Genomic DNA, 22,206 nt, shown 5'->3' on the forward strand with positions numbered 1-22,206 from the left:
GACGTTTGGTTTCTGCCAGCCTTCAGTGGCATGTGGATCCTTGGCTGATCCCGACTGGTGTGTTCCAGGATTCAGCAGTTCCTCTGTCCTGCCCAGTCCGGGGGGCAAAAGAGGCCGCAGAAAGACTTCCTCATCAATAGGAATCGAGGGATAAAACGCCCCAGTTGCTCTATTTCTGACTCAAAAAACCCAAAGAACATTCAGCAGTGTTTTGTTGCTAAATTACACTGTGGACAGCCCATCTGTTCCTCTGAGATCTCACCAAATGAGGGCCACTTGAGCTGTTTTTCAAGTGCACACTTTTAAAAAAAAGGCAGAAACGACAATTATTAGATCAAGTATTAGTATGTATTTATGCACAATAATAAAAACAGATTTACAAGTTGAACTGGAAATTTAAACATAAGAAGTTTAACAGCTTTTGTTTATTATATTAAATAACCAAAACACCTTTTATTCCCAAAATTGGTAAAGAATAAATAATATAATTTACAATATGGTACAAAAAATAATCAGGAAGGACAGGCATTCTGCTTTATACATATACTGTATATGTATATTTATAATCTATAAAACAAATTCACATCTCAAACAAGCCGAAAACCTTAGATGATATGGCTTAACGATTATTAAAAGAAACAGCAATAAGTTCTGCTGCCCATAAGCTCCAGAGCCAGTTATCCTGTTACAGAGCGAAGGGTACAGGCTGCTGTAGTGCTTCCAAGACTTAACTTACTTAACATGACTTACAAATTACTGTGGGATCAGGAAAGGTTTGCTGTGGGTTTCTTTCCTTTTTTTTTTTTTTCCTTAAGACAAAGTGCCCTTTTTCCTCACAAATGCATCTAATCTCAATGTCTTAAAATAAAAAAAGCAACTGCTGTTTTCCTCCTCCCCTTGTTTCCAGTGTCTTTGATTCCATAACTTTTCTTTGCACAACAACTTTGGATCCAATGGTGTGATTTAGCTAAAGATGCTATTAAACTGAAAAGGACACCCACCAGTAATGAGGCCACAGTACACAATGATAAAGAATACTATTCTGATGCTAAGAACCTGGAGATGTGGGAAAGCAAGCAGATCAACCAATGAAATGTTTCCAAATATGCCCACTCCCTGAGCAAGTACCCTGCACCTAGAAGATACCGAGAGATGAGATACATGTTATCAGGAACCTTATGTGGAATCATGAACTTCAATTTGCCTCTCTGTCTTCTAGAGAATGGAATGCTCCACACTGGATACTCACAATAAACAAGCAAGGCCAAAATGCCAACTCTCTTGAGACCAGAGATAATCTCTAGAAAAGATGAATCAGCAAAAAGATCCCAGACAACATTAGAGTGACTAGGGAAAGATTTTTCTGAGAAACTGATCTGGTCTTAATCACAACATGCTCAAATGCACAAAGGAAGCCACAGGTGCCTCCTGAGACTATCACAGCTTTCGTTGGGAAGCAGAGGAAGACGCAGGAAGTGGGAGGCTTCTCTGCTTCGGTCTTTTGAAAATCTCAGCCTTGAACAGTTGCTTCTTTTTATAGGTATCTATTCATTTAGGCTGGGAGAAAATGCATCCAGCATTTTAATGCTACAAATGACACCATTTTCCCTTAATATGGCAAGCAAATGCCTATACCTGTCTGGTTGCTTGAGAAGCAACACAATTTTCTGGAATCATGTCAGCTTTATTACAGATGAGAAGAGTTAGTCCGCCCTCCTCCCTAACTCACCTCCCCACTGAATGACACTGGCCACAGTCAGCTGCTCCTAAATGGAGTCTATGCCCGAGACCCCAGTGGAAGGTGCTGCTAAATAGCCTACAAAAGCTGATCCGCATCTCCAGAGTTCTCCTCCTTTCAGATGTCACTGGGTAATAGTGCCAACCTACCCACTAGACTGCCTCGGGTTGTCCCCTGATGAGTAAGCAGCTCAGGACTCCTACTGTCTCTGGCACAGTGCACACTGCCATTGGGCACTGCTCCCAGCATCAATGCTATAATGTTACTTGGCAGCTCTGGTCCCAGAAAGCTAGTAGCGGCCTAAACTCGGCCTGGTGTCCTCACCTACTGTAGACCTAACAAAGTGAGATGCCCAGAGAGATCTACTGATCTTGTTCAGCTCAATAAAGCGCTAATTTCAGGAAGCTGATATATTGATCACAAAACACAAACTAGTTTAAAAATACTCTGGTTCAAACAATGCTGTCCATATCTCTTAAGAAAGTGGCACCACGTCCCTTTCTTTCGTATCTCCAGAGCTTTGGGACTTTTCTTAAGAGCCCAGAGGAGCTGCCCACACAGGCTTTTGTTAGTGACGTTTGTGCCCAGAACCAGATCCGAAAGAGGGAAGCACCTCAGGCGAGAGCTCTGAGAAACACTCGAGACACAGGAAGGATGCTAGTGCCTGAAGCCCACTGTCCTGCGTCCCCCAGGGCTCAGAGCGAACGGCCATGTCTGCAGCCCAGACTGGCTGCAACCAGCTGGTGAGACAACGGGATCAAGAGCGTCCGCTCTGCTTACTCACAAAAAAGACCTTTTCTCCCCCTGTTCACACTGGCTCAGCTCTTCAATGTGGACAGAGAGAGAAGCCTGTGCAGAGGGCTGGGACTGGCCTTGAGGGCTGCCTCTCCGCCACCATCAGAGAGGTGAGCAAGAGAACGTGGTCAGCTCAAGTGAGTTACAGAAGCCACATGGGTCCTGGTGGTGGGGTGGAGGGTGAGGCAGCAGGCTGAATGTGGCTGCATGGTGACTGTGTGTTGAGCTTCCCAAGGCTGAGAAGGCAAAGAAGTCTCATTAGCTCTATTCTGGGGAAAGACTGGACATCGGACCATCTGCAGTGGTGACAACTGGTCACCCAAGGAGGCTCAAGGGGCACACCAGAGGGACATAGTTTTAGCGCACTCTGACTGCACCGGATGTGTGACCCTTGCCTGGATTCCCGGAACGGGAAGAGGAGAAACAGGAGACCATGGGGCAAAAGCAGATGCACGGGATTATGTTGACGCCTTGGGGCGTACTCTGCACCAACGCCGATGACAGGAAGAGGGGACTCTGAACAAGAGGGAACCTTCCCTGCAGAGGCCATTGGTCTCAGATGCCAAACACTAACACATTAGAACTTCAAGAACTCATTAGGAGAGTCTTATCTGTAGTTAAATGAGTGCTTAAGGAGCATCCCGATAGAAATAACATCTTAGATCACCGAGAAGAAACCTGCAGATGGACACAGGAAAGAAACCAACTAAACTCTGTTCTTCCTCTTCAATGTCTCCTAATTCTTAAAACACAAGAAAAACAATTTCCAACATGCTTAGCGGGATTTTTTCTAGAAGTCCACACAACCTGCATAAGACGTGATTCTTTTCCCCTTCCTGTTAAGTCAGTCAGAACAAACCTCTAGATGGGGGAAGCACTAGGCAAGGATCAGTAATTCTGGGGTGATGGCACTGGTTACACTGCCTTTGGACCCTCTGTTGCCCTGTTATCAGAGTGTCCTCTGAAGTGTCCGCTGTCTCAGGGTGCAGACACCACCAGGCAGAGCCCAGGCCATGCCCAGCTGTCCTCCCCCATCATCACTCTGCAGAGAAAGCAACCAAAGTGTGGTTTGGCAGAAAGAAAGCAGCAGTGGCCTGGAGCCTCCCAGCAGGGCTGGGACAGGGACCAGGAGATCACAACTCCCCAGGACAAAACAACTAGGCCAAGACATACCCCCTTTCTTTCGGAAAGAAAACCCACTGGAATGTCCAACACAACAACCAAGGCAGGAGCATGGGTGGAAATGTGGTTGCTATGCAGATCCTAACGTGAGACCCCAAAAGTGGCAGGGAACTGCTCCGATGCCACAGCAATGTCTGATGTTAGCCCTTTCAAAGAACTCATCCTCATCTCCTGGGCCACCACTGTCCTCTGCCCATTGGGACACGGCTGCCTGCATGTTGTGCATTCTGGGGTGCAGAGGTGCCTCCATTCAGACCGTCTTCCGGGGGTCCTGGGCTTGACTTATGTTTTCTCTAGTCTGAAGAGGGCTACAGCTACCACAGTTGAGGACTACCAGCCCTGCAGGCCCTCCTCTGCAGCCTCCAGGATGCCCCCGCCACAAGGTGCAGTCACTGGGATAGGTCGCCAACAGGGGGCCCACTTCCACCACCATCAAATAGAACCTCTCGGCGGCCGGGCTCGGTGATGGACAGCTCTTGGGCCAAATCGTTAAACCGAGATATGTAATCAATGCTGTTTTCGTTCATCATGCACACCAGCTGGGAATCCACGACCTGCAGGACGGAAGACACAGGGAAGACCATGTCAGCTGGCAGCTGGCCCGTCATTTGGACTGGAAGTGATTGGGGACTACGGGTGGACTTCAGTGGAAGGCAAATGAACCTGGTGTCTCTCTATAGTGAAGAGTAGAATCTCCCATTGACTGGCCATGTATAACAGTGGCCCAGGACTCTGGAGAGAATTTCAGAATCACCTCTGTGGTTTTGAACACTCTCTTTTGACAAGCGTGCACAACAGCCTACTGTGAGCCTGGCACAGCTGGTTGCTGGGATCAGAGTGGTGGTTCCCACCACATGAGACTTATGGGGAACACAGTCAATAAACAAAGAGGCAAATGGCACATAGAGGAATGCAGAGACTGTGGGAGGGCCTGAAGGAGACGGAAGTAGAGAAGGGCAATAGAGTTTGCCATGGGGGTCGGGAGCATATTCCCCTCAGAAGAAACAGTAAGTGCAAAGGCCCTGAGGTAGGAATAGGCCTCGGCTATTCAAGAGACAAGAAAGCTGGCGGCTGTGACAGTGAGTAAGGCAAAGAGTGGAAGACGAGGACAGAGAGACTAGACTGTGCACAGTAGGGCTGCAGGTACTAGGGTTTTATTCTGTAGACAAATACATGGAATTTATAGTCTTCAGGGTTTATTGTCTGTCTACGTTGCTGGAGTGGAAGTCTCATGAAGATGGGGCCTTTGTTTCGTTTACTCAGTGCCTGTAGCCATGCCTGGCACATAGTAGACTCTCAATAAATATTTGTTAATGAACTGCATGATATATGAACAAATAAGAAGCCTTTGGAAAATTCTGAGTAGACCTACGGCATGAACTGAATTTTAAAGTTTTTATTATGAGAAATTTCAAACAAACTGAAATTTGTTTTCAACAAGTAGAGCAGAGGCTGGCCCTGTGGCGTAGTGGTTGGGTTCAGCATGCTCTGCTTTGGCAGTCCAGGTTCGCGGGTTCAGATCCTGGGCGCGGACCTATACCACTTGCCGGTGGTGTGGCGGTGACCCACATACAAAATAGAGGAAGATTGGCACAGGTGTTAGTTAGCTCAGGGCTAATCTTCCTCAAGCAAAAAAAGAGGAAGATTGGCAACGGATGTTAGCTCAGGGCAAATCTTCCTCAGCAAAAAAAAAAAAAAAAAAAAAAAAAAGTAGAGCAAATAGTAACCGTCTTCCCCCCACATATCTGTCACCAGCTTCATCAGTATCAATCTGTGGCCAATCTAGTCCCACCTCTGCTACCCACTCCTCACTTCCATCACTTCTGTTCAAATCCAACACCAGATCATTTCAGCCACACGTTTCAGACTTTACTTCAAGACAATAAAGACTTTCTCAGAAACACACTCATGTTTTTAAGTGTAGAAAGTTCTTGGTCAGATCCTTTCCCTAACCACTTGCTAATTCCGTAGGTAAATGTGTTTAAGCTACTGCTGTGGACATAGTAGTTCATGGACAGCAACCGTCTCTGTTGTGTGCTCCTCGCCTGCATATGCGATACGCCGCCCAGAAACCTTGTTAAAGATGCAGATTCTGATTTGGCAGGCCTGGGGGGCCCAAGTCTGTATTTCCAACAACTCCAAGGTGTTGCTATAGCTGGTCTCTGGGCCACCCTCTGAGTAGCGGGGTCTCGGCATGTTTTCTCAGAAAGTTTTCACAGAGCCCACCTCTACAGGAGCCAAGTGCAACAGCGTCCACACAAACACAGGAGGGGAGAGCGAGCAGCTCCTTGCGAGGACATTAGAGCCACAAGGTGTTCTCTGAACAAGGGTTCTGTGGCCAAACAGGTACACTGAGGGGAGGGGGATTTACTATTCTATCCCGTGTGTGTTTATATGTGGGTGAAATTTCCAGTCATGTTATGGCTCAGCTCAGAATTCTCCAAAGCTTTCCCATAAGTTCCTCAGGTCTCAAGATGCACATTAACATACCAAGAAGCTGAGGAGTCTGTGGGAAACAGCTGTGGGAGCTTTGTTTGATCCAGGTTTCCCTCAAGAATCTGACTATGAAAGCCTCGAGGGACGCTCACTGACACCTCGACACCCTGGGAGCCGGTATCTGGAAACGTTGCTCCAGGACTTGAACAGAAGAACTGAGCCCAGCCAAGGGGCACTCGAGCTTTAAAATTCTCTCCCTTTTAAGCATGTCCTCTGTATGAATCTCTCCTATAGAACCTGTCCCTTTGTGCCCTGCGTTACAGTTAAATGTACCAAGCTTCAGCCCCCCAACAAGCACTCATCCATGCAAGCCGCATGTGCCACAGACACTGCTCACAGGTGGGATGGAGGCTTGGGTGGCTACATGAGCAGACAGCCTGGCCAAAGAAAAGAGGAACACTACATTCCGGTCAAAAGATGAGGGTCACGAACTGAGTCTCGCCTCCACGTCAAGGGTCTGCCATGATGCAACTCCTACTGTTATCATCCCAACCGTGGGAGCGACCCATGGGGGCATCTGTGCCCTTCTGCAGAACGCAGTTCCCCAGCTCAGCTGGGCAGCAGCAACAAGCGAAGACACAGGGAGATGCTGCTCAAAGGTCCCCTACTGTCAGGTGGTAGCACTGATAACACAACCACCTACAACCACCACTTATTCCTCCACAAACAGCACCAGCAGATCAGGACAGCAAGGCAGTGCAAAGCAGTGGTATTGTCCGAGGTCACGCAGCTGGTAAAGGACAGAATGAGATCCAAACCATGCTCTGGCTGCCTGCAGAGCCCTCTGGTCAACCTCGACATCAAGGCTTCCTAGGTTCTGATGCCTTTAGGGCTCAGCTGTTACTTAGTCTGTCATTTGCCGCCACGTGGGAACAAATGCTGGCCTGGTGCCACCAGGGCTTCCCTTCTCAGGAGAAGTCAGAGAACTGGATCTGTACATGCTATTTCCTGATGTTTAAGTCTTGACAAGCGGTTCTTAATAACCAAACATGTCTGCCAGAGAAATCTGGCAACCTCTGGAAGTGGGCGGGCAGTCCAGTTCAGGTACAAGGTCAAGTTCAGGTGCAAGGTCGTGCGCTTACCTCTGCAACATCAGCCAGGGACCTGGAAACAAATGAGTCTCGCGAGTTTCCATCCAGCAAGCTGGGGCCCAGCAGGGAGGTGCCACTGTTGGTCCCGATGGGAGTTGGCAGCATCTTCCGACTCTTCTCTGGGGAGATGAAGCTCGCTGCCAAGAGAAGGAGGAAAAAGCTCTGAGACCGGTTTGGTCTGGACCAGCCCAAGGGGAGGATCCTGAGGGCTGGGGTGGCCACACCAGGCCCCCTCTAGGCATCCACTGCACACCTGTGCATGGTGCTTCAGATGGAGTCCTTTTCTCCTGGTGAGCGACACCTGGCTTTTCTCCTGTGGTGAGCCTTGGAGAGGGCCCCATGAAGAACATGTAAGTTTGCCAGATTCTTCCAGGCACCCTGCAGTGTTCCACTGTCTGGTCACCGCCCCCCTCACCTCCACATAAGACAGTTTCCAATTTCTCATGATTTGTATTTGACTTTGCAGACGTCTGCACTCTTCTATGTGACTTTCACAACAGGAAATACCCATCGGGTGCTGGGTCCCCTGCACCACCCAGACCAGAGTCCCTGATCATTCTGGGCTGTCAAGTGTGGCACCAATACACGAGGCGAACTGGGTTCGTCATGTGTATAGCACACCCCTCTCTGGGGCTGCCAGTCCTGATGACCATGTGCACGCCCTGGCTACTCTCTAAAAATGCAGAGCACATGGATCCCAGATGTGCCACAGGAGCTCCTCCTACACAGGAAATGGAGGCCTACCAACCCTATGTCCTTCCCTAACATCCCCTTCCGGCCACACAAACACCTGGGGCCCAGTGAGGATGAACACATCCTGTGAGTGCTCCAATCTGCAGTCACCACACCATAGGATGGTGGGAACATCCACTGCAGAATACTTGACTGAGAACAGAAAGAGGGAAGCTAAGAGAGCAAACAGCCAATTCCTTCTACCCTGTCCCCAGCAGCAGGCCCTAATGGGGTTGGGCCAGGACACCTGGGCAGACTGGTGAGGGCACAGGGCGTTGTGCAGGGAGTGGGTGCAGGGGGCTGTGTGGGCAGGCGGGCAGAGAGGGCTGTGTCAGGAGGTGGATGTGGGGGGCTGTGCGGGGAGGTGGGTGCAGGGGCTGCACACTAGAGATCTGGGCTTTTTTCCACATGTAAGTGATGCAGAAAAAAATAAACCCTGAAAAAGCAAGCAAACAGTCCTAGCAAGAGTTCTGCCAGGCCTGGAGCACGAAGAATCCAGACTCCAGCCCACCCCAGTGAAAGTGATGGTGTGGAGCCCTGCCCATCCCCTGCTTGTCTGAGACGAAGAACCAGGTGTCCTCCACACACTCACCAAACAAGCTGCTGAGTGACGAGTCTGTGGGGTCACTGGGGCACCACTGGGGGTCGTGGGTGGGGGAGGCGATCCAGTCTGGCTGGGGGCTGCTGGACGGGGAGGGAAGACTCTTGGAACTGTCACTGCCGTTCAGTTTTGCTGGAGAAAGAGGGACTCCTTCACCTGTCAACGAAAACCCTAAGTCAGAGATGCCATGTGGGGTGAACAGCACCCCACTTCCCCAACCGGCCATCCAGAAGGCAGGGCTGGCACGGCTGTGCACCACTGAACTTGGGAGACCTAGGACTCTGCTGGGTCCTCCACAGCAGGTGAACGATGCTGGTCTGCAGAGGGGATGCCCCCAGCAGGGACACGCCCATCTTGGGGAATAGCCATGACCACAGCCACCACTGATGGAGCCGGGTCCTGTGCTGAGCCTCACCTAACCCCCTCACGGCTGCTTACAACAGCCCTGTGAGGGGCATGCCAGTCCCAGGTCACCGCTAAGGAAAGTAAGGCTCAAACAAGTCAGTGACCTGCCCACAGCCACATGCTGCCAGACTGTGAACTCAGCTCTGTCTGAACCCACGGCCTGAATCACACCAGCGAGCACCACCCATGCCACTGCTGCCACAGCGCGGTCCCCGAGAGCTGGTGGAGCCAACACCCCACGGATACCAGTCCAACCCTCTCCAAGAAGCTGCAAAACCCACAGGCATCCACCCAGGTGCAGAACCAACGAGGAAAATGCCCCATCTGATCTCGGGGCTGGAGAGGCCCCGTGGGCCCACTCTCTGTCTCCCAAGGCCAGGAGCAGCCCCAGCAGACCATGAACAGCCGCAGGCCCTGTCCGACCTCATCCACCTGCACTGCCCCTGCCAAGGCTGGGCAGTGCCATGTGGATAGCAGACACTCAATACACAACAATGAGAGCTGAACGGGAACATTCCAGCAAGCCTGGCAAATATTTAGGTGGGAGGTCAAGGCCCCTGAGGGCAAGCCTGGATCGCCCCCTCCTGATGGGGAATTGATTCCAGGAAGGGTGTGCAGGGGCATCCTGTTCCCTACCATACTGGCCAGAGCTGATGGCGATCTCAATGATGGAGTCACTGATCTGCGTGGCAGGTTCTCCCTGTGAGAGCACGTCCTCAGGCGGGCCGGGCAGGGAGATGTCCAGCAGAGCAGAGACGTTAGGTGGAGAGAGCCGGGTGCTAGAGCCCTCTGACGAGGGCAGAGGTGTGGAGAGCCCATTGTGGAGAGGAGCCTTTGACAGCTCAGATAAGGAGAGAACAGGCGAACCCTGGTGGGAAACAGGTATTGTTCAGACGCAACAGATCCATCAATCCGTACAAAGGAATAAAAAGTCAGCCTCAGCCCCACGAGGCAGTGACCAAGTGATGGGCAAGTCAACAGAGAGGTGATGGCACCAGCGGGACACCTCATCCTTCCCAGTAAGAAACACACTTGGGGAATTTACTTCTCCCGAAACTGCTCCGGGGATGGCAGAGCTGGAATGCCAGGCTGAGGCAGCCTGCACCTGCTTCCAGCGCCGGCAGGACAGGTGGTAACACCCGGCAGAGGGTGAGTGCCAGGGAGCGCTACCAGCTGATAACCTCCTCCCCCTTGGCCCAGAAAACTCAGTCCTTCCAGAACTGCATCTGAATCAGCCAGCCTTGCAGACGGGAGGACGGAGGCCTGAGATGGGAGACGCGTGGTCATCCATCTAGGCAAGGTGGGGAGAACGACAGAGTCGCTGGGCGTCAAGGGCTATCTGTGGTCCTGCCACATTCAAGGCCCACCAACAGGACTGTGACGGGGGGTACTCAGCACTGGAGGGGGTCCTGGGGCAGCTACTCTGCTCAGAAGCCAACAGCACACTATACCTGGAAATGGTCCGTCACCGGCTCCTGCTCAGGCCTTGAGGGGACACTGATGAACGGGTCACTCGTGCCCTACAAGAACACCGGGAATGCCAATGAGTGCTACACACAGCATCCAGAACTCCACCCAAGCATTTGCCAGCCACTAAGCTCCCGAGAAAAGAGCTGCTGCACCCCACTGAACTCCTAACAGGCAGAGACCCAGGAAATCATCGTGGTCTAGGCTATAAACCTCTCCTTGCCAGGACAAGAAACCTCAGTGCTTTCAGAGCACGGGCCACTGAGCCCTGCACTTCAGACTGCTTGTCAGCTCAGAGCCAGCGCAGGTGCTGGCAAAGGGCCGACCGTGCCATCCTCAGGCCAGGCTGAGTGAGGAACCAGAGAAACAAACTGGCCATGAGAGAGTGGAGAGGACTGCTGGCCAGGGAGCCACCGGGTGTGCTGTCAGCCGACCTGATTAAAGCTGCTTCTCAGACAGAGCTACACCTGCTGACTGAGAGACTTCCACGCTCTACTTAGTTCTGGATTCTCCAGTGTCACACAGCAAACCTGTCCCTGCTCTGCCTCCCTCTGTGACTCTTCCCTCTGGGCCACATGGCACTTGCTCTCACCACAGCCCTCCTGAGTCAGTGACTCTCCTCCGGCCCATCAGGGCCTGTCTCCTCCTGAGGCAGAATTGGAGTCCAGCAGGACCTCAGCCCCGGGGCCTTGGCTCCCCCCACTGGAGACTGACCGACCTATCCCAGAAGCTGGTGGTAATTCGGGAAGCCCTTCTAAACACACTCACCCCCACAGCGGGGAGGGGGTCTCCATTTGGGTGGGTTCCGGTGGAGTCCTGACCCGAGACGGCAGCTGTCACCTCGTCTGAAGACAGTGGAGAGATGCCAGACAAGCCCTCGGCGTCCAGGACAGGGAGGGGGCTCCCGGGGATGATGCCAGCACTCTTAGCTGCTAAGTCGATAGCACCTGCAACAGAAACGACATTGGCTCTGCTGACATTGTGAAGCACGCCCCAGAGGGCTCCTGGGAACAGCCTCTCCTTCACGCCTCATCTCAACGCACGGGGAAAGGCTTTCACGTTCTCTCTAAAGGATAATGAGACACCATGGCTTGGAAAAACAGACAACAGAAACGTCACTCCGAATCCTTACATGGTGTCTGTCACCATGCTAGTCACAGAAACTTACTGGCCAGGTGGCCTGCGGCCTGGGGTGGAAGGACCTTGGGCACGATTGGCCGAGACAGAGCTGCTTTGGTCAGGGAGGACTGGATGGGCCGGAATGAGCCTCTCCCTGGAAGGACAAGAACAGAAGCAGACGCATGAACCCTGTTCGCCCTGCCCTCTTACCACACAATGGGGGCTGCAGGTTTCCTTTATAGCCACAGTTGGGATCACGGAAGCTGAGCCAAGTCAGATACCACTGAACATCCCAAACACTTGCTAACATGGGGAAGTCAGAGGTCAAACAGGCCTCTGAAGGGGAGCAAGCTCTGGTATCCATGACCGCAGCACCACCGCGCCCCTCCTGGGGCTGCTGATAGGCTGCAGTCACCACTGTCGTCCTGTGGGAATGGCCCATTAAGGGTGATGTGCACCCGAGCTGAGCTACAGGCTCCTCTGAGGCAGTCAGAGCATCAGATCTTGGATCAAGATTCTGTCTCTGCAGACAAGATTCTGTCTCTGTCTTTGGCTCTTTCCTACTAGGTTTTCTGCAGTTGAAAAGTAGGCATGAGAAAAAGCAATCAACAGCTGTATGGGTCTCACAGTAAATAAATCTGAAATGGGAAAATCAAGACTGATTTAAACGATAGGTCACGGAGCACGTGTTTCACTAAACAATTCTCACCATATAAGAAAATTCACTTCAAAGAGCCAGGGTGCCCACCGAACTTACAGACCTATGAAAGCATGAGTTGTGTATCCCAAAATCACATCTATCCTGTAAAATGCCTGACAAGACATCACAGATGCTCTCCTAAATGGACCTGAGCAAAGCATCCAAAACACAGCTGTCCGAGCCCACCTGTGAAGGAAGCTGCCTTCGCCCCACCTGTCAGAGGTCCACGCCCACCCGCCCTCAGCCCTGGCCCAGCACAGGGGCCACGCCAGTGTTTGTTGATAGAACGGACAAAGTGATGCTTGAAATGTCACTCAAAGAGCCATGACAGCCACCACCTGCCATTCTCAAAGACAAGGCCACAAGCAGGTAAGGAGTGAAAAGCTACTCGAGTGCTTACCAGTTACGGAAGAATTCGACAAGATGGAGAAGGAGCAGACATTATGGGCCTGGCTTTCAGAAGGTCTAGGAAGCAGTGTTCTCTGTGGAGGGAAAATGCCAACAATTAGGGGATGAAAAGACTCCCAACACCAAAAACCACTCAGGAAAAGAGCGCTGGGTTGTAAAGGAAGATTCCAGATAAGAGGGAGCTGCATGTCACCAGATGGGGGTTCTGGTTCTAGAGTTGATGACACAAGGGCACCTCCGACAGTCTGAGGATGACTATGTCTTGTGCACCCCACACCCCTGAACACTGGGTCCTCTCTGAGAAGACCCAGGGGACCACACCTTCCCCAGGGAAAACTGGACGAATATCAGAATGATCCACCGTTAGTCCAGAACATTCTCCTGGATGTGGCTAGAATGCAGCTAGTCATACGAATTTGTTCCTAGCCATTGGATGTGGACTGTTATGAGAGACACCTCCTTACTGTGGGCCTTCTCACATGTGGGGTGAAGAAAATAAAGCTGCTGCGCGTAACACAGGCAGGCTAAGGGCACGAGGCGCCTGCCCCACCCTGCTGCTCTGCCCAGGCCTCCTGTGTCTGAACAAGTAAGATCAGTGTGATGACTACGTTACATTACATCAATTACATTAATTGCTGAAACTGTTAGTTGTTGAAATAAAACATTAACAGAAAGTATCTGTCAACCCAAAAGTGTCATGAGGCACTTCTGGCTTTGGGTGCATAGCTGTGTTCTCTACTAATGCATGAAGGACATCTCCGTGCCCCTCAGAAGCACCCCAAGGTGTCAGCACAGAGCAGAAAGGAGGTGCTACTGGGGTTCCCAAACTCAACAGGGAGGCCTGTCAGGTCTCCTCAGCTGCCTGGAGGCAGCAGGTAAGCCGTTAACAAGGTGAGGAGCTGTGGACGTTCTGTGCCAGCTGTTCCAAATGCACACTTTCTGAAAGGGCCAGGTGGGAAGAGTTTAGGCTTTGGGGCCATACGGTCTCTGTCGCAGCTCCTCAACTCTACCCAGTGGTGTGAAAGCAGCCATGGACAGTAGGGAAACGAATCACCGTGGCCATGTGCCAATGAAACTTTTTACAAAAACAGTAAATGTAAAAGACCACATATTGTAAAATTCCACTTATATGAAATGCCCAGAACAGGCAAATCCATAGAGACAGAAAGCGGATCAATGGGGGCGAGGGGCTGGGGGAGGGGGTAATGTAGGTAATGGGTTTTGGAGTGAGGAAAATGTTCTGGGATTAGATAGTGGTGTTGGCTGCACAACCCTGTGAATATGCTAAAAACCACTGAAGTGTACACTTTAAATGGGTGAGCTGTATGGTATGTGAATTAGATCTCAATAAAGCTGTTAAAAAACAAAGCGAAACAACCGGCAGTCCACGTGGGTGACCTGGTTTGCAACCCCGGACCAAAGAGCCACGGAGCCCCCACTCAGCCAGGGAGTTTTTTACCAAATATACTAAATATTCTTCACCAAAATATACTAATATACTTCACCAAATATACTAAAATTAAACACATTAACACTAAATTAGTCTGCATAAGAAACACTGGAAATTTAGTATACATCTTCCTTCCTAAGACCTGTCGTGCAATCCCTCATTTCTAAATAAATTAATCTCAAGAGAGGAAGAGATTTCTAAGACTCTAACAAAAAGAGACTTATGCATGAATCCAAAAACAATACACATTCATAAATTTCTAAGCCCATGGTCATTTCAGAATTGCAGCTTTACCTCTCTTATCTTTTCTCCTCCAGATAAAAATGCCCTCTTTCCCACGTGCCCCTCATTCCCCGGATCTCCCCTCTGGTCTGCAGATGGCATCTGCGGGTCCTCCTGATATTCATCAGGAGCTCAGGAGAGGTCTGGCCTCTGGCCAAGCCACAGACCCTGCCAACTGCTCCCACTGACCAAATGTTTATAAATAGATGTTCTGAGAGTCCTCAAATATATCCCAATCTGGGACATTCTTGGGACTCGAATCCCCAGAACTTTCTGTCTTTTTGTGCAAAGATATCTTTATTTTCAGGTACCATTAGGGTCACTGTTATTACTTTATTTATCCTATTTATAAGAAGGAAAGAAGGGGAATTTCATATGAAATGCCTGAGACAGGTGACAAAACCAGCCAGGCCAGTAGGAGAGCCCCGAGAGCCCACCCTCGGGGCGTGGCACACGCAGACTTGACAGGGTTCCTGACCTGGACCACCAAAGGTTTCCGCAGATGCCGGTTCCTCAACTTCCTAGGCTTTGGCAAGAAGAAATCCGACTGCATCTGTAGGAAAACAGCGCCCGACCCCTGAGAGTGTTTTCTCCACAAACACGGGCTTGTTTCCAGCTAGCAGGGGCGGTGTGGTCCCCAACTTACGCTGATGGAGTTTAGATGCTGACGGAAAGTCAATTCTGTTTCTTTACTGGGAGAGAAGAGCTTCCCATGTCGGCTGTTCGGGGGCAAAGTTGTTGGGACAGCAAAAAGGCCGCCATCTGAGTCACTGCTTCCTGTACTGGAGGGACCAGCCACCAAAAGGGGTCTTGGAGGGTTTCTCAAACCTAGGCAAGGAGAAGGGAGAGTGAATATGACTACACTCAGCCAGCAACACCTCCTGCATGAATGGAGTTCTACCAGGAGGAAAGTCAGAAAAGAATTCTTCACAGCCTATTCAGTTTCCTTTAAAGGAATTTCCTGTATCTTAGTCCCATAAAAATCTGCTTTTCATATGGAGACTAAACAACATGCTACTGAACAACCAATGGATAACTGATTAAATTAACGGAGAAATCAAATCATATCTGGAGATAAATGAAAATGAAAATACACCATACCAACTCATATGGGATGCAGCAAAAGCGGTCTTGAGAGGGAAACTCATAGCAATACAGGCCCACCTTAACAAACATGAAAAAGCCCAAATAAGCAACCTCAAATTACACCTAACAGAATTAGAAAAAGAAGAACAAAGCCCAAAGTCAGCAGAAAGAGGGAAATAATAAAAAATCAGAGCAGAAATAAATGAAATTGAAATAAAAAAAACAGTAGAAAGGATCAATGAAACAAAGAGCTGGTTCTTTGAGAAGACAAACAAAATTGACAAACCCTTAGCCAGACTCACCAAGAAAAAAAGTGAGAAGGCTCAAGTAAATAAAATTAGAAATGAAAAAGGAGAAATTACAACAAACACCACAGAAATACAAAACATTATAAGAGAATATTATGAAAAACTATATGCCAACAAATTGGACAATCTAGAAGTAATAGATAAATTCTTAGACTCATACAACCTCCCAAAACTGAATCAGGAAGAAATAGAGAATCTGAATAGACCGATCACAAGTAAAGAGATTGAAACAGTAATAAAAACCTCCCACAAAATAAAAGTCCAGGGCCAGATGCTTCTCTGGAGAATTCTACCAAACATTCAAAGAAGATTTAATACCTATCCTTCTCAAACTATTCCAAAAAATAGGGGAAGTGGAACACTTCCCAACACATTCTACGAGGCCAACATTCTACGAGGCCAACATCACCCTGATACCAAAGCCAGACAAGGACAATACAAAGAAGGAAAACTACAGACCAATATCCCTGATGAACACAGATGCAAAAATCCTCAACAAAATATTGGCAAACCGAATACAGCAATACATTAAAAAGATCATACACCATGATCAAGTGGGATTTATACCAGGGACACAAGGATGGTTCAACATCCGCAAATAAATGTAATACACCACATTAACAAAACAAGGAATAAAAACCATATGATCATCTCAATAGATGCAGAGAAGGCATTTGACGAGATCCAACATCCATTTATGATAAAAACTCTCAACAAATTGGGTATAGAAGTAAAGTACCTTAACATGATAAAAGCCGTATATGACAAATCCACAGCCGACATCATACTCAATGGGGAAAAACTGGAAGCCATCCCTCTGAAAACAGGAACAAGACAAGGGTGCCCACTCTCGCCACTCTTATTCAACATGAGTACTGGAGGTTCTGGCCAGAGCAATTAGGCAAGAAAAAGGAATAAATAGGCAACAAAGAAGTGAAACTCTTGCTATTTGCAGATGACATGATATTATACATAGAAAACCCTAAAGAATCCATTGGAAAACTATTGAAAATAATCAACAACTACAGCAAAGTTGCAGGGTACAAAATCAACATATACAGAAATCAGTTGCATTTCTATATGCCAACAACAAACTAACAGAAAGAGAACTCAAGAAGACAATCCCATTTACAACTGCAACAAAAGAATAAAATATCTAGGAATAAATTTAACCAAGGAAGTGAAAGACCTATAAAATGAAAACTATAAGACACTACTGAGTGAAATCAATGATGACATAAAGAAATGGAAAAATATGCCATGCACATGAACTGGAAGAATAAACATAGTTAAAATGTCCATACCACCCAAAGCAATCTGCAGATTCAATGCAATCCCAATCAGAATCCCAAGGATATTCTTCACAGAAATAGAACAAAAAATACTAAAATTCATATGGGGCAACAAAAGACCCCAAATAGCTAAAGCAATCCTGAGAAAAAAGAACAAGGCTGGAGGGGCCGGCCCCGTGGCTTAGCGGTTAAGTGAGCGTGCTCCGCTGCTGGCGGCCCCGGTTCGGATCCCGGGCGCGCACCGACGCACTGCTTCTCCCGCCGTGCTGAGGCCGCGTCCCACGTACAGCAACTAGAAGGATGTGCAACTATGACATACAACTATCTACAGAGGCTTTGGGGGGGGGGGGAATAAATAAATAAAAATCTTTAAAAAAAAAAAAAAAAAAAAGAACAAGGCTGGAGGCATCACAATCCTTGACTTCAAAACATACTACAGGGCCGGCCCCGTGGCTTAGCGGTTGAGTGCGCGCGCTCTGCTGCTGGCGGCCCGGGGTTCGGATCCCAGGCGCGCACAGATGCGCCGCTTCTCTGGCCATGCTGAGGCCGCGTCCCACATGCAGCAACTGGAAAGATGTGCAACTATGACATACGACTATCTGCGGGGGCTTTGGGGGAAAAATAAATAAATAAAATTATTAAAAAAAAAAAAAACCATACTACAAAGCGATAGTAATCACAACAGCATGGTACTGGTACAAAAACAAACACACAGATCAATGGAACAGAATTGAAAGCAGAAATAAAACCTCACATCTATGGGCAGCTAATCTTCAACAAAGCAGCTAAGAACATACAATGGAGAAAGGAAAGTCTCTTCGATAAACGGTGCTGGGAAAACTGGACAGCCACTTGCAAAACAATGAAAGTAGACCATCTTCTTTTGCTATACACAAAAGTTAACTCAAAATGGATCAAAGACCTGAAGGTGAGACCTGAAATTATAAAACTCCTGGAGGAAAATATAGGTAGTACACTACTCATTATCAGCCATAAAGGGATCTTTTCGAATTCCATGTCTACTCAGACAAGGGAAACAAAAGAAAAAATAAACAAGTGGGACTTCATCAGATTAAAGAGCTTCTACAAGGCAAATGAAACCAAGATCAAAATGAATAGGCAACCCACCAGCTGGGAAAAAATATTTGCAAACCATATATCCGACAAGGGCCTAATCTCCATAATGTATAAAGAACTCACACAACTGAACAACAAAAAAACAAACAACCTGATCAAAAAATGGGCAGAGGAAATGAAGAGACATTTCTCTCCATAGAAGATATACAGATGGCCAATAGGCACATGAAAAGATGTTCAACGTCACTAATCATCAGGGAAACGCAAATCAAAACCACACTAACATATCATCTTACCCCTGTTAGAATGGCTATAATCCCCAAGACAAAAAACAACAAATGCTGGAGAGGCTGTGGAGAAACGGGAATTCTGATTCACTGCTGGTGGGAATGCTAACTGGTGCAGCCTTTATGGAAATCAGTATGGAGATTCCTCAAAAAATTAAAAATAGAAATACCTTATGATCCAGCTATCCCACATCTGGGTCTCTATCCAATGAACCCGAAATCAACAATCCAAAGAGGCTTATGCACCCCTATGTTCATTGCAGCATTATTCACCATAGCCAAGAAGTGAAAGCAACCCAAGTGTCCCTCGACTGATGAAGGGATAAAGAAGATGTGGTATATATACACAATGGAATACAACTCAGCCATAAAAAAAGATAAAATTGTCCCATTTGCAACAACATGGATAGACCTGGAGGGTATTATGTTAAGCGAAATAAGCCAGAAAGAGAAAGACAAACACCACATGATTTCACTCATAAGTGGAAAATAAACCAACACGCTGACAGAGAGAATTGTTTGGTGGTTACTAGGGGCAAGGGGGGTGGACACAGGGGTAAGGGGATGCATTTATATAGTGACTGACAAACAATAACGTACAACAAAAATTTCACAATAAAGAAAAAAAAATCTGCTTTTCTTTCTCCCTGAAATTCTAGTTTCTATTGTGAGCAGATCATAGCCGTCCCTCATAGGATAAAGGCACTTTACCACTTTGATCCTCAGTGGGAAGGGCAGATACACAATCAAAGACTTTTCAGAGCTAGAAGAACCTTCCAGATCATCTAGTGTAGACCAGAGGTCAGCAAACTTTCTCTGTAAAGGGCCAGGTAAGGCTTTGTGGGCCTTAGAGTCTGCTGAACTCAGCTCTGCAGCTGTAGCACAAAAGCAGAGAACATATGAACCAATGAGTGCAGCCACGTACCAATAAAACTTTATCTACAACAAGCAGGCTATGGGCCATAGCTTGCTGATCCCTGCTCTAAATCTCTAGTTGTACAGAAAACAGACCCAGAGACAGAAAAGATTTATTCAGGAACTACTATTCTGGGACTCTGCTAGCTGTTTTCGTTACTGTAGGTGCTGCTGCAAAGCACCCTCAATTCATGGTAGGGACGGGTCCCCTTCTTTATTTGCAAATCTGTGAGATTAAACTGACACAGAGTCCAGAGACCAGGTCTTGTAAGCACTAGTTTGGATCCTAGCATTGTAGGTGCAATGGTCTAGAAGCATCCTCAACTTAGAAAGAGGATGGATATCAAAGCATACATAGAATTACTTAATTTTAAAAACAGAGTAGAAGGCAGGAAAACACTACACAGCTAGCCCCACCAGTGATGAATGAGTGTCTTTATCCGTAAGGACAACGATTCAGTTTGCTGCTGCCCTCCTCAGGAGCCACAGCAAGGAGACAGCATAAAGGTGAGGAGGAAAACCAAAGACAGGAGCTGCGGAAGGTGGGGAGCCTGACACCACAGCAGCCTCAGATTTCTCAACGGCCTGCACCAAGTGCTCACAAGGAAACGAATCTGCAAGCATTTAATAGGCAGGCTATTCGCAATGTGGTAAGTTAGAGAAAATATACGCTAGTGATATTCTCCGAATCGTTCACACACCAGGACACTGGTCTGTTCAGCCAAAACGTTACTGCAGGTTTCAGGGCCCCATCTAGCTCAGAGGAAGACCAGAGGCAGGACTGCTTCTTGAATGATGCACACTGGTCATCACCGCAGACACCCTGGCCAGTGCTGGACGTTCAAGACGTAACAGGATGGCTGCAGTCCTGCAGCGAGAACATCCGCCCAAGGGGGCCATTACGATGCCCTCCCTGCGGGGTGTGGAGGCCTTCAGGGCACATGACACAAAGGATGCACCAGCCCCCAGCCCTCACGTCCCTGCCTCCCCAGCCGTCCCCCTCTCATCAGATCACTCTCAGGAAAAGCTTCAGGACTTGGCTGGGTGAGAGGAAGGAGTCAAGCTTGGACGCATCCAGTGTGGACTCACGCCAGGGGCACGTGGCACAGGGCCCCAGAACACTTGCACGTTTCTTATTCTACCTTTAAAATGCATGCAAAATTCATGATTCTAGCCACAACAATGTTTTATGAAAGTACCATGCAGGGCCGGCCCCATGGCTTAGCGGTAAGTGAGCGCGCTCCGCTGCTGGCAGCCCGGGTTCGGATCCCGGGTGCGCACCGACGCACTGCTTCTCTGGCCATGGTGAGGCCGCGTCCCACTTACAGCAACTAGAAGGACGTGCAGCTATGACATACAACTATCTACTGGGGCTTTGGGGGAAAAATAAATAAATAAATAAATAAAAATTATAAAACTACATGTGCTTTAAAAAAAAAAAAAAGAAAGTACTATGCAAGTAAAACTGACGCCTCAGGGAAATGGGTCATGTTTATCCAGGGTTTTATCTACTAGGTAACACTATTAAGGACCCTAAATTTACTCCCTAGAAACAACTGGGGCAAAGAAACACGGTGGCTGGCAAGATTGGCCCATCTTTCTTTCCATGACCTACATTAAACTGCTGGGGAATCCCTTAACTGAAGGCTTCTCCACTCCAATATTTTAGATGTAAAGAAGAACCAGCCCTGCTCAGGCTTTAAGCCTCTGACTCAACATGTTATGGAGAATCTTGCTGACCTCACAAAGTAAGATCCCCCAAAGCAACCAGACTGGCAGGAGCCACCCCCTTTCCTGCCGGCTCCTGCGCCCCAGGACCCCAAAGCCTTTTGTGACAGGCCCCGCACTCACCCTCCATGCTAGGAGGTGGTGATTTCCGTACCTTCACCCCGTCCGCTGGACCGTGGCCGACTAAGCAGGGCCAGGCCTCAGCTACATCCCTGAGGTACCCTCAGGGATACCCTGAGCCCTCAGCTCCGGCATAGCCACCAGTGCCCAGGGAGGCGCCCAGCATGGCTAAGCCTAGGTGAGCGCAGCCGCCCAAGCCTCACCTGAGGAGCAAGGTGCTGAGTTGGGAGAGAAGGTCTTGCTGTTGCGAAGGGCAGACTGGTTTCGAGGGCAGCGGGGGCTCCGGGAGCTGATGGTCACCACCTTCCCTGGGGGGGTGGTCGACTGTTCCTCCTGGGCAGGCCGCACTGAGGTCGTGGAGCTGGCACTCGCTTCTGGAGCCTGGGACAGAAATGGGCCGAAATAACAGCCTAACTCAGTATGTGAACAATGGTTCTGGAATGAGAGCCCTAGAACAGCAGGTACGGGAACTCCCCAGAGTTTGGACGGACAGGAAAGGGCTCAGAGATCACATTTCCATGATGGCAAAGGTCAGCATCCCCCAAGTCATTGGCAGAGTGCCAGTTTTAAAACCCACCTGTCAGGCGGGTACCCAGGGAAACAACTGCTCCCCTCCTGAAGCTTTCTGTCTCCACCACCCGCAGGCAGCATGCACAGGAGTAAAGGGAGGGACGTGTGAAGGCAAGCAGATCTCCTGCCCGCTCAGGAAGTGCTCAAGCTGCAGGAAGGGGATGCTGAATGGCAAGTGACAGTAACTCATGGCCTAAGGTGACTGCAGCGGCCTCTTCTGATTGTGAGTCAGGAAGGAAATACAGGTCTACTTTCTAGAATTAAACACAATCACCGCTGAAGAGCCCTCTGCTGAGTCAAAACCCCAACCTCAGGGGTTTGGTAGGCTCCTGCCTGAGGCCGCTGCCTCGGCCAGCC

The 22,206-nt window shown here is 48.9% G+C and overlaps 1 protein-coding gene across 2 annotated transcripts in view; it reads right to left on the minus strand.

Moving 5' to 3' along the window:
* Nucleotides 1–332: 332 nt before the first annotated feature.
* CRAMP1 (cramped chromatin regulator homolog 1) overlaps nucleotides 333–22,206 on the minus strand; it is a 68,031-nt gene continuing 46,157 nt past the window's right edge. For both annotated transcript variants that reach the window (XM_058570380.1, XM_058570379.1), the window contains exons 11-21: nucleotides 21,483–21,660; nucleotides 15,113–15,294; nucleotides 14,945–15,019; nucleotides 12,727–12,808; nucleotides 11,676–11,780; nucleotides 11,276–11,454; nucleotides 10,492–10,560; nucleotides 9,677–9,908; nucleotides 8,627–8,791; nucleotides 7,294–7,439; nucleotides 333–4,269 (exon numbers count right to left, since the gene is read on the minus strand). In XM_058570380.1, coding sequence (XP_058426363.1) covers nucleotides 4,105–4,269; nucleotides 7,294–7,439; nucleotides 8,627–8,791; nucleotides 9,677–9,908; nucleotides 10,492–10,560; nucleotides 11,276–11,454; nucleotides 11,676–11,780; nucleotides 12,727–12,808; nucleotides 14,945–15,019; nucleotides 15,113–15,294; nucleotides 21,483–21,660 — 1,578 coding nt within the window. In that variant the 3' untranslated portion in view covers nucleotides 333–4,104. The remainder of the gene's footprint in view (nucleotides 4,270–7,293; nucleotides 7,440–8,626; nucleotides 8,792–9,676; nucleotides 9,909–10,491; nucleotides 10,561–11,275; nucleotides 11,455–11,675; nucleotides 11,781–12,726; nucleotides 12,809–14,944; nucleotides 15,020–15,112; nucleotides 15,295–21,482; nucleotides 21,661–22,206) is intronic.

Source organism: Diceros bicornis, chromosome 26 (assembly GCF_020826845.1).
Source record: "Diceros bicornis minor isolate mBicDic1 chromosome 26, mDicBic1.mat.cur, whole genome shotgun sequence".
In the NCBI taxonomy this organism is placed as follows: Eukaryota; Metazoa; Chordata; class Mammalia; order Perissodactyla; family Rhinocerotidae; genus Diceros; species Diceros bicornis.